A 12034-nucleotide genomic window follows, 5' to 3' on the forward strand; every position below is an offset into this window, starting at 1 on the left:
CTGCTCTATCTGAATTATGAAAGTTCAATTTTGACTTGCGTGTCCCTTTAAATATTTCAAACCGCATTTCATTGTCATACATTTTGCATCAGTTCATCTTCCCAAAACATAAAGATTTAGGATTCTATACCTATATTGTTAAATAAAAAGTAAAATTAATCATCAGAAAAGAAAATGTATTATTTTTGTCCCTGTGCACCATGTTACAATTTATGCAGAAAAGGAGTAGGCATAAAATAACTAACCATACAAATATTAGTTTAAAATTACTCAATATTCTGATTTCCCAGAGGGATTTCTTAACCCATTTTGACAATGTGTTCATGTTCCACTTAAAATATTGTAGTTATCCGAAAAGTCACCATATATAGGATATCACCTATTTTTACATTCATAGTTTCTCCCATTTATTGGGGCTATTACTTATAACTTCATAGAAACATGGATCTAAGCAGGAACATCAACAACAAATCAAAATGATGCTAGCAGTTATTCCCAGGTTATCATAATTACTATGACAATCACTTCATAGCTATAAATGTGGGGTCCTATGATATATTATTTTGATGAGGGTCTCTTAAAAAGTGTCCCCAAAATAAAACTAATGCTAAGATGGTAGCTAACAGCTGTAAGGACACAGGACCACTCATTTGAAAGATGAGGTTTGCTGCTTTCTGAAGTTTATCTATATAAGGGGCCAACACATGAGATACTCCACTCCCTTGATGTTGTTCCACAGTATACTTATGGTTGCCACCATTATCAGTAGATAGCCACCATGTGAACCCCTTCTTTGAAAAAGCGACCTCAACTCTTTTTGAAAGAGAGGTCGCTTGTCCCATTGTAGTGCTTATTTTGAGGTGCTCAAGTCCATTTTAAGACCAGCACACTGTAAAAGGCAGGGATGTATCTTGCATAGCATCCCATGGTACTTTCCAGCAAAAAGCCAACTCAGAAGAGGCATGAATGTCTAAATTGTAACATTTAGTATGAAAATAGGACCAAGTATCTGCTTCACAAATTGGTCAAGAGAAGAATGATTGCACAAGGTCCAAGAACTAACCACTACTCTAAATTAATGAACAGCAATTTGATGATGAGGGTCTTACCCACCAATTGGCTGATTTTTGAATTCCAATTCAAATCAGCCAATAGAATGAAAGCTTTTTCTATTGACTAATTTGATTTAGAATTCAGCATGAAGAAAGATCGGAAGATCAAAAGACAATCCATGAAGATCAAGGAGCTATACCATGGACCCGCTGCTGTCCCCCAAATTAGCCGGATTCAAGATAGTGAGTCTAAACTTAAGGGTTTAGTGTTAGTTTGTTTTCAGCGTTTTTTTTTATGATAGAATTTTTCGCAAAAGAGCTATAATCACTTTTTTGCATAAAAAAAACGATAATCACTTAAACTTGGGCACTGCCTGACAAATACCCTTTTTGGGTATTTTTTTTTAGAAGGCTTTTTTGTTTTTAGTGTACTTTTAAGAATAGATATTTTTTTTAGTAGTGTTTTTATTTTTGGTATTTTTTTTCTATTGGTAGTATTTATTTTTATAACTCATAGCTCATAGCTTTAGGGGTCTAGGGGGGTTAGCTGTTATGAGGTTAAGCAGTGTAGGGGTTGGGAGTAATGGCAGTTTAGGGGCTAAATAGTGTAAGGGTTATTGTGGTGGGGGTTGTGGGGGTTTAGAGGTTAATAGTGTAGAGGTTTATTGTGGTGGGATTGTGGCGGTTAAGGGGTTAACAGTGTAGGGTTTAATGGCGATGGGAGTTATGGCAGATTAGGGGGCAATAATGTAGTACGTTAGTTTGCGAGGGGGCTTATGGCAGATTAGGGGTTAATAGTGTAGTGGGATAGTTTGCAATGGGGGATGTGGCGGATAGGGGTAATAGTATTGGGTGTAGATAGTGTAGGTCGTGAAACTTAACTTACATTTTTTTGTGTTTAGAGTAACTTTTTTCAAGCACAAACCATTTAAGCGAGATTTGAGATCTCATAAAAAGTTTGAGCATAAAATGCAATTGCGTTCAAGTGATCGCATTTACTTTCAACTTGTAATATGAGTGTAAGGTAACGTGATTGCGATATTCCAATATCGCACTTGGGTTAATGTTACTGCTCCACTCGTTATGTAGCCCTCTGTATTTTTGACATTTCCTTGACAACTTAAATTTATATTTGATTTTATTTGATCGTATACACCTAGGAACGAACAACCAGCTCAATAGCTTATTAGCTTGTTATATAATGATTTACCACCTGGGTGCATCTTGTTTTTAGCTCAGTAATGCTTGTCACAGAGTAGAACTTTCCTGTAGAATATCAGTCTGATCCTGCCTATTACGGTCAGTCCAGCACCAAAATACTAGGCATCTCCTCTCTGAACAAGGAACACAGCAACCCCAGATGACCGTTTCGGCCATCATTGGGCCTTTGTCTCTGTCTGAGTTGTTTTGACCTATTTAAAAATTATCCCTTTACTTCTTTGTCTGTATTATTTATTATTTCCCTGCCAATTTTGTCCCTATTATCTTACTCCAGTTCTAGTGTTTCTGTTGTGTTATGTGCTTTATAAATTTCCCATTTCGTGAAAGTAGCACAACAGTTACAGTGTTTTCCACTTAAAATTTTTGCCAGCCTGTTGGCATTATAAAGTAGCTGGTGGGGGGACAATGTAATACTTTCTAAGATTATAATATTTTCTGCTATCCCAAGCACAAATTATTGACATATATTTTAACATAAATATATTTAATGATAATTTGAGCAACAAAAAAACATATAAAAATTTTAATATTAGTCCATTTCTGAGGAATCTCACATGATACCTGTGAATAGAGATATGTAGAAAGACATCCCTTAAGTCTATGATTACGGCAAATTTGTAAAGCCGAAACGTGTCAGTCCTATTTCTACCACAATATGCTAAGCTTTTTGAATAAAGTTCACTTTTTTTTAACCTTATCGGTGGCTTTTCCTTTCTTTTTGAATCCCTTAAGTCTATCATAGAACACCTTTGTTCTTGTGCGAAAATAAAAAAAGGACATCATGGAGGGAAAATGGTTATACCTCCAATCTAATGCTCTCCAAGGATTGCACAAAGATCTGTACATCTGGAAATTGAGTTAAACTGTAAAAATCAAATTTGAAGAGTTTAAATTGAACCTGAAAGGAACTAGGACTGCAAAACAAATATTCTTTACATTCTAAAGAATGCCCTCTGGATCTGCAAGATTAACCCAAGGAAAAACATGCCTTCTTTATTTGAGATACATTTTCCTAGTTTCCAGGAGTCTAGCCTGTAAGGAAGTTAAACAGTGTATCAGAGAAATCTCTGTGCAACAGCAAGAATTGGACAACCTCCACGTCGAAAAAATCTTGATATTTTAGAGCTGAGAAAAACAGTGGCAATGTGATAGGAGACAAAGTGGAGAACTTGGCATCAGAAAACAGATCTGCATACCAGATATAGCAGAGCCCCACTGGAACTAACAGAATGACTGAAGCATATCCCAGGATAACTCTGGCCGCAAGACTCAGTAGTAAAATAAACTGATAAAGAGATCTAAACTCTCTAATGCACCTTAAAAAATCTAAGTTTAAAATAAATTTTCATGGGCGCTAACCTGACCGCATTAAGATCTAAATTGCGACACTATGCGCCAAATGCATAATTTATGTTATATGATACTGTTCATATAAAATAGGTATATACATATATATATATAAGGTAGGTAAGCCTATGTAGCATAGGTAAGCCTATGTCCACACTTTTGTCTTTTTTTAACTTTTGTATTCCCCCTGTATATACAATTTCACATCTTTATAGATATTGATTCAATGTTGATATATAACTTTATGTCAGTATATGCTCTATGTAAAGCTATATATTTCCCCTGTCTGTTCTCCTGCACTGGACACTGTCTGTCTGTTACCTAAGCCCCCCCTCATGATTTTTACGACACCTCCTCCTCTCCCTGCACTTTCTGTCTTTTTAGCTATTCTGTGTTTTAAGATATAATCTGTAAATTCCATTGAATTGGTCAGTATTGCTTCAGACTTGATAAAGGAAGGAATCTTCCGAAAGCTTGTCATCTTATAAATGTATAGTTAGTCCAAATAAAAAAGTATCTTTGCTCAATGCAATACTCTTGTTATTTTGATATATATATAAATAAAAAAGACATTTTCCTGTAAGTGAAGAACAGTAAATATACAGTAAAACACATAAATACATCTGTACACACATATAAATATATATATATATATATATATATATATATATATATATATATATGTATATATATATATATATATATATATACAGTATATATATATATATATATATATATATATATATATATATATATATATATATATATATATATATATATAGTTATATACATATTTAGACATATATATGTATCTCCATATAAAAGCCCTTTACAGTCCTGAGACCTCATATCTTTGAGCCCTTATAACTTTTTATTGCAATATATATTTTTTTAAATAATTTTTATTAGACAGTGTTATTATGAGTGTAACTTTTCTTTTAAATGTATTTTGATGCTTTTTGTGCCACTTTGTATTCAAGCATAACAGTTAATTAAAGCTCTGAAGTTACGCTAAACCAACGCAAGTTAAATTCAATTGCGCTCGAGCTAACCTATTTACTTTCAACTTCCAATGCTAGAAAACACTAGCTATAAACCACTTATCGTTTGTGCGCAACAACTAGCGCTCTACTCAAAATCTAGCCCTTAATTGTGAATCATTAACAAGAAAACACCTCATTAGTGCAGTTAAGTAACTTCATCATCTGCTTTTCATAAAAGGGATACTGTTGTTGTTTTGTTTTTTGTTTTATCTAAAGTTTTTTGATTTTTGAAAAATGCATACACTTCGTGCATAAACCAACATTTATTTTGTTTGTCTCTGTAAACAGAGCTGTGGGAGTCGTCCATATCAGCCAATGAGCTTTATTAAGAAGTACTGCAGTATTAGTATTAAAGGGACACTAAACCCAAATATTTTATTTCATGATTCAGATGGAGCATGCAATTTTAAGCAACTTTCTTATTTACTCCTATTATCAATTTTTTTTGTTCTCTTGCTATCTTTATTTAAAAAGAAGGCATCTAAGCTTTTTTTTTGGTTCATAGTTCTGGACAGCACGTTTTTATTGGTGGATGAATTTATCCACCAGTCAGCAAGGACAACCCAGGTTGTTCACCAAAAATCGGCCAGCATCTAAACTTACATTCTTGCATTTCAAATAAAGATACCAAGAGAATATATAAGAAAATTTGATAATAGGCGTAAATTAGAAAGTTGCTTAAAATGTCATGCTTTATCTGAATCATGAAAGAAAAAATATTGGGTTCAGTGTCCCTTTAATATTTTCAGTAAAAAAAAATAAAAACGTTTCCATTTATGATTTGTACACCTCAAGAGCTTTTGTCTAGCAAATTTATGATCAAAGCAAAACAGAATTACACCGCTCAAAATTAAAAGCAAAACAGAGGCATGTAGTTTGTCAGTCAAAATATTAGCACCCTTGACTTCTTTAACTCTTTTATTAAAGGGATAGTCTAGTCAAAATTTAACTTTTGTGATTCAGACAGAGCAGGCAATTTTAAGTAACTTTCTAATTTACTCCTATTATCAATTTTTCTTTGTTCTCTTGATATCTTTATTTGAAAATGGTGGGATGTAAGCTTAGGAGCCAGCCAATTTTTGGTTCAGCACCCTTGGTAGCTTTTGCTGATTGGTGGCTATTTTTAGACACTAATCAGCAAGCGCTACCCAGGTGCTGAACCAAAAATGGGCAAGCTCCTAAGTTTACAGTCTTGCTTTTTCAAATAAAGAAACCAAGAGAACGAAGAAAAAATGATAATAGGAGTAAATTAGAAAGTTGCTTTATCTCATAGAAGCCACCACTGACTCTCTGAGATGGTGTAGTGTTTGAATACCGGTGCATGGGCCCCCACAGGATATGTGCATATGCCTCAGAAAGCCAGTAATAACTTTTATTAGAAGCATTTTTGCTAATGGAAGTATATTGAAAAAATGCTTCAATTTCACATTGAAATGCACCTATGCACATTTCAATTTTGACTTTTCTATCCCTTTAATTTTTATTTTTTTCCATAGAACAGCAGACACCACTGCTATGTGTAACCTTTTATTGGCTAAGATGATACTTGGGGTTGATTTATCACGGCCCGAATGGGGCCGTATACCCCTATTTCAACAGGAGTTAAGATGCAGTGGTCTTAAGACCGCTGCTCCTTAACTCGTCCGCCCGCCTCTGAGGCGGCGGACAGCAATCAGCCCATTCGAATACAATCAGGTTGATTGAAAACCCCTGCTAGCGTCCAATTGGCCGCAAATCTGCAGGGGGGCGGCATTGCACAAGCAGTTCACCAGAACTGCTTGTGCATTGTTAAATGCTGACAGTGTATGCTGTTGGCATTCAGTGATATCGGACGGACATGATCCGCTACAGCATGATCCACTTGATAAATCTGCCCCTTTTGCCTTCTGTAAATAAAGCAGCACTTTTAGATTGAACAAAAAATACAATATCTACTTAAAAATAAATGATGAATCACTTACCCTTAAGCTGTCGGTCATGAGATTCAGCTAGGAATTGTTTAATACGGTCAGAGGGAATCGCAAAAGAAATGCCTGCAGTCACCTTTAAAGTGTTTATGCCTATAACCTCTCCATCCTATTGGTTAAGAATAAATAGGGTATTAAAATTATTTGAAAACCATAGTTAATGTTCTATTTTTTTCTCCACTATGTTATTTAAAGGGGCGTGAAACTCAATTTTTTCTTTCATTTTTTTCTAATTTTCTTTTGATATATCTATATCTTTATATATCTAGAGATATCTAGATAGGTAGCGTGCGCACATGGAGCATTACATGACAGGAAATAGTGCTGCCATCTAGTGCTCTTTCTAATGTATAACATTGTTACAAAACTGCTGCCATCTAGTGCTCTTTCTAATGTATAACACTGTTTCAAAACTGCTGCCATATAGTTCTGCACACTCCTGAACTCACCTTTCTGTTTCTCAACAAAGGATAACAAGAAAATAAAGAAACATTAATAATAGAAGTAAATTGGAAAGTTGTTTTAAAATGATATGTTATATCTGAATCATAAAAGAAAAATATTTGGTTCTATCTCCCTTTAAACTTCCCTATCCAGAAGGGTTTCTAAACTTTTTTTTTTCTTTTTTTTTTTCAAACAATTCAGTTTTATTTAAATAAGAAGCAAAATGTTTAATGTTACTCAAGCAGTATAGGCTATATTTGTGTTCTGTTTTTTTTTTACTCATAAATCATCTAGTCATTTTAGATTGTTCAGCATTTTATTCACCCTCCTTTGATAAATGACTAATTTATATTTTGACTAATTTGTAGGATTTTAAATAAGCATGCAAAAGCTATAATATAATGTGAAAATACATCACATTTCTGTTATCCTATAGAGATGATTCACAATGATTTCCAATTTGTTTTCACTGTAGTGTTTTATGACTCTTCATGAATAAAGGCCATACAGTCTAGCAGGCCCATTTATCAAGCTCCGTACGGAGCTTGAAGGGCCGTGTTTCTGGCGAGTCTTCAGACTCGCCAGAAACACAAGTTATGAAGCAGCGGTCTAAAGACCGCTGCTCCATAACCCTGTCCGCCTGCTCTGAACAGGCGGACAGGAATCGCCGGACATCAACCCGATCGAATACGATCGGGTTGATTGACAGCTCCCTGCGAGTCAGCAGGGGGCGGCGTTGCACCAGCAACTCTTGTGAGCTGCTGGTGCAATGTTAAATGCGGAGAGCGTATTGCTCTCCGCATTTAGCGAGGTCTTGCGGACCTGATCCGCAGTGTCGGATCAGGTCCGCAAGCCCTTTGATAAATGGGCCTGTAGGAATTTACACATTATTATTAGTATGGTCTGGATTATATTATTTCATGAATATATTGTATTTGTAGAACCTCATTGATCCCAAAGAACAGACCACATGACCATTGGAGTGTACAATTTATTCTACACACACACATATATTTACTGCCCCCACTCCCCCCTTAGGAGTTTTACATGACATCAATGACTTTACTGATCACACATGACATTGTTGATGACATAAATGACATCACATATGATATATGTGTATATAGTATAATCTGCAACATTTAAACTCACTCTCCCTTACAAAAGCCGATGGTCACCTTTTCTTTCCCCCTCATATACAACCACAGCATCAACCCCCCCCCCCACACTCGCTCACAATCTTCTCTTCTCTCTCTTACCTCCATTTCCCCTATGCATGTGTTTTTTTAACCTACTCTAACTCATCTTATCAACAACCTCTCCCTCACATCATGCTTGCCCATCCAACTAACCCTCACACCAGCTTCTGTTCATCCCTTTAGCCCTCCCTCCTCAAACAAAACCGCCGGTGCCACCACAACCTCTCTTGCCACCAACCTGATATTCACTTTCCTCCTTACCATCTCACACTGCTTCGTCTTCAAACAGTCTCTTCACACCCTCTTATTCCACTCTCCCTCATACACAGCGGCCTCCTCATCCACTGTCTGTTACACATAGCTTCTTATCCTCCCACCCCTTCATTGTTACACACAGCCCTGCTTATCCTCTTAGGCCATTGTCCCTCACATGCCATCCCTTGCTCACTATCTCAGCCTCCTTCTCCCTTGCACACAACATTCTCATCCCCTCTCTGCATCACATATAACTCCTCCGTACCCTTCAACACCAAACACACACATTTCTCTCGTGAAACACGTACACTATTACAAAAGCTAAAAAATGTGTTTTTATATATGATCAGTGCTTTAAAAATGCACTCATTCAGTCATCTGAGACAATTACATAATGAGACCGGATGAGAAGGCAGAGGAAGCTTCTTTTTATTGTGTTTTACATTCAATTTATGTGAATATTGAAATTATACTACCTGTGCACAGAATGTAACCATTTCCTGCACACGTACATTTGCAGAGAGATGAGGTCTGTGAAGGGAAGGGGATGGAGTAAGGTTGCCATGCATCAAGTAGGAGTTGCGCTGCGCTGTCCTGTAGACAACGCTGCTGTCTTAAATTAAAGGCAGCATGTCAGGTGGGTTCTAGCCTCTGCCTCTGGATGGCAGCTCTGATGTCAGCAGTTGGACACAGAGGGAATGTTATAGGAATGTTAAGGAATCTGTGTGTGTGTATGTGTTTATATTTATATCTGTGTGTGTTTACATATGTGTGTAGGTGTGTGTACTCTCTCTCCCTCTTCCTCTGCCCTCTCCTGCCCTCTGCTATCTCTCCCTGCTCTCTTTACCCCACCCCCTCTACTCTCTCTCTTGCCCTCCACCCTCTGCTCTCTTCCTCCCCCTCTGCTCTCTCTCTCTTATTCACCCTGTTTTCTCTTTCCCCTCTCTGCTTTCTCTCCCCCTCTGTTCTCTCCGCCTTTCCGCTATCTCTTTTTCCCTCTGTGCTCTCTCTCCTCCTATCTACTCTCTCTCTTACTCTCTCTCTCTCTCTCTCCCTTCTGGAATCTCTTTTCTCCTCTGCTCACTTTCTCCCTCCCCTGCTCTTTCCCTTTTCCACCCTGCTGTTGCTCTTACCCCTCTGCTTTCTTCCCCCCTTATCTCTTCCTCTCTGCTCTTCCCCCCCTGCTCTCTCTTTCCCTCTCCCTCTGCTCTCTTTCTCTCCCTCCCCCACCTCCCTCTGTTCTCTCTGTCACCCTCTGTTCTCCCTCCCTCTGCTCTCTCTGCCTCTGCTCTCCCTTGGTTCTCCTTCCCTCCCTGTCTCCCTCTGCTCTCTCCCTCCCCCTACTCTTTTTCCCTATCTGCTCTCTCTCTCTCCTACCCCTCTGCTCTTTCTTTACCCCATCTGTTCTCGCCCTCCCCCTCTGCTCTCTTTCTTCCCATCTACTCTCTCTTACCCCTCTGCTTTTTCTCCCCCATCTGCTCTTGCCCTCCCTCCTCTGTTCTCTCTCGACCCTCTGCTTTCTCTCCCCCCTGCTCTTTGTCCCCTCTGCTCTCTCCCCCTCTGCTCTCTTCCCCCCCATCTGTTCTCTCCCTCCCTTGCTCTCTTTCTCTCCCCATCTGCTCTCGCCCTCCCTCATCTGTCTCCCTCTGCTCTCTCCCTCCCCTTACTCTCTTTCCCCCTCTGCTCTCTCTCTCTTCTACCCCTCTGCTCTCTCCTACCCCCATCTGTTCTTCCCCTCCCCCTCTACTCTCTTTCTCCCCCAATCTGTTCTTGCCCTCGCCCTCTGCTCTCTTTCTCCTCCATCTACTCTCTCCTACCCCTCTGCTTTTTCTCCCCATCTGCTCTTGCCCCCACTCCTCTGTTCTCTCTCTTGACCCTCTGCTCTCTCCTCCCCCCTGCTTTCTCTTCACCCTGCTCTGTGTCCCCTCAGCTCTCTCCCCCTCTGATCTCTCCCTCCCCTCTGCGCTCTCTTTCCCCTTCTGCTCTCTTTTCCCCCTCTGCTCTCTCCTGCCCCATCTGTTCTTGCCCTCCCCCTCTGCTCTCTTCTCGCCCCATCTGTTCTCGCTCTCCCCCCTGCTCTCTTTCTCTCCCCATCTGCTCTTGCCCTCCCTCCTCTGTCTCCCTCTGCTCTCTTCCTCCCCCCTACTCTCTTTCCCCCTCTGTTCTCTCTCCTTTCTCCTACCCCTCTGCTCTCTCCTGCCCCATCTGTTCTTGCCCTCCCTCCTCTGGTCTCTCCTCCCCACTGCTTTCTCTCCACCCTGCTCTGTGTCCCCTCAGCTCTCTCCCCCTCTGATCTCTCCCTCCCCTCTGCGCTCTCTTTCCCCTTCTGCTCTCTTCCCCCCCCTCTGCTCTCCCTCTCCTTCTCTCTCTCCCCCCCATCTCTGCTCTCTCTCCCACCTCTGCTCTCTCTCCCCCTCTGCTCCCCCATGCTCTCTCTCTCTTTCCCCCTCTGCTCTCACTCTCTCCTACCCCTCTGCTCTCTCCCTTCCCCATGGTCTCTCTTATTCCCCCATGCTCTATCTCTCCCACCTATCTGCTCTCTCTCTCTCTCTCTCTCTCTCTCTCTCTCTCTCTCTCTCTCTCTCCCCCTGTTCTCTCTTTTCTCCCTCTCTGTTCCTGTTCTCCCCACCCCTCTGCTCTCTCTCTTCTTCCCTCCATTTGTTCTTCCTTCCTGCCTTTTCTGTTCTCTCTGTCACACCATTTTATCCCTCCCTCTGCTCTTCCTCCATCTGTTCTGTTTCTTTCCTTCCTTGTCTCCCTCTGCCCTCCCTCTGTTCTGTCTACTCTTCCTTCCTCTGCTATTCCTGCCTCTGCTCTATGCTCTTTTTTCCTTCCATCCCTGTATCTCTGTTTTCCCTCCCTCTCTTCTCCTTCCCTCCCAGTCTGAATCTGTTCTGTTTCCCTCCATCCCTGTCTCCCTCTGTTCTCTTTGCTCTTATTCTCCCTCCCTCTGCTTCCTCCCCTCTATTTCCCTCCCTCTGCTCTCATTTTTTGCCTCACTCTGTTCACTCCCTCCCTCTGTTCTCTCTGTCTGTTCTCTCCCTTCATCTGTTTTCACTGCCTCTGCTCTCTCTCACTGTCTCCCTCCCACTGCTCCCCCTGAATTTTCTCTTTCTCACTCTGTTCACTCCATCTCTCTGTTCTCTCTACAGCGGATCATGTTCATCCGACTGTTAGTAAATCAGACCCCATGTCTCTCTCCCTCTTCCTCTCTCTGCTCTCCCTGTCTCTGTTTTTCCTTCCTCTGTTCCCTATCTCCCTTACTTTGTTCTCTCCCTCCTTTTGCTCTCTCTGCCTTTCTCTGCTCTCTGTCTCCCTCTGACATAATGAAATCCCTGCCTCACTTTGCAATCTCTGCCTCCCTCTGCTCTCTTCCTGCGTCTCTATGCTCTTTCCCTGCCTCTACCTTCTCTTTCAGTGCCTCCCTCTGCTCTCCCCCAGCCTCCCTTTGTTCTCTCCATCCCTCCTTCAATTCTACCCCTCCCACCCTCACCTGTACTCTCCCT

General features: G+C 40.4%; 1 protein-coding gene across 1 annotated transcript in view; it reads right to left on the minus strand.

The window, feature by feature from the left end:
- The window catches only part of HTRA4 (HtrA serine peptidase 4), a 311700-nt gene that overhangs the window by 92559 nt on the left and 207107 nt on the right, over nt 1-12034 (minus strand). Inside the window, exon 6 of the mRNA XM_053718083.1 lies at nt 6625-6739. Coding sequence (XP_053574058.1) covers nt 6625-6739 — 115 coding nt within the window. The remainder of the gene's footprint in view (nt 1-6624; nt 6740-12034) is intronic.

The sequence above is a fragment of the Bombina bombina genome, chromosome 6 (assembly GCF_027579735.1).
Source record: "Bombina bombina isolate aBomBom1 chromosome 6, aBomBom1.pri, whole genome shotgun sequence".
Classification (NCBI taxonomy): domain Eukaryota; kingdom Metazoa; phylum Chordata; class Amphibia; order Anura; family Bombinatoridae; genus Bombina; species Bombina bombina.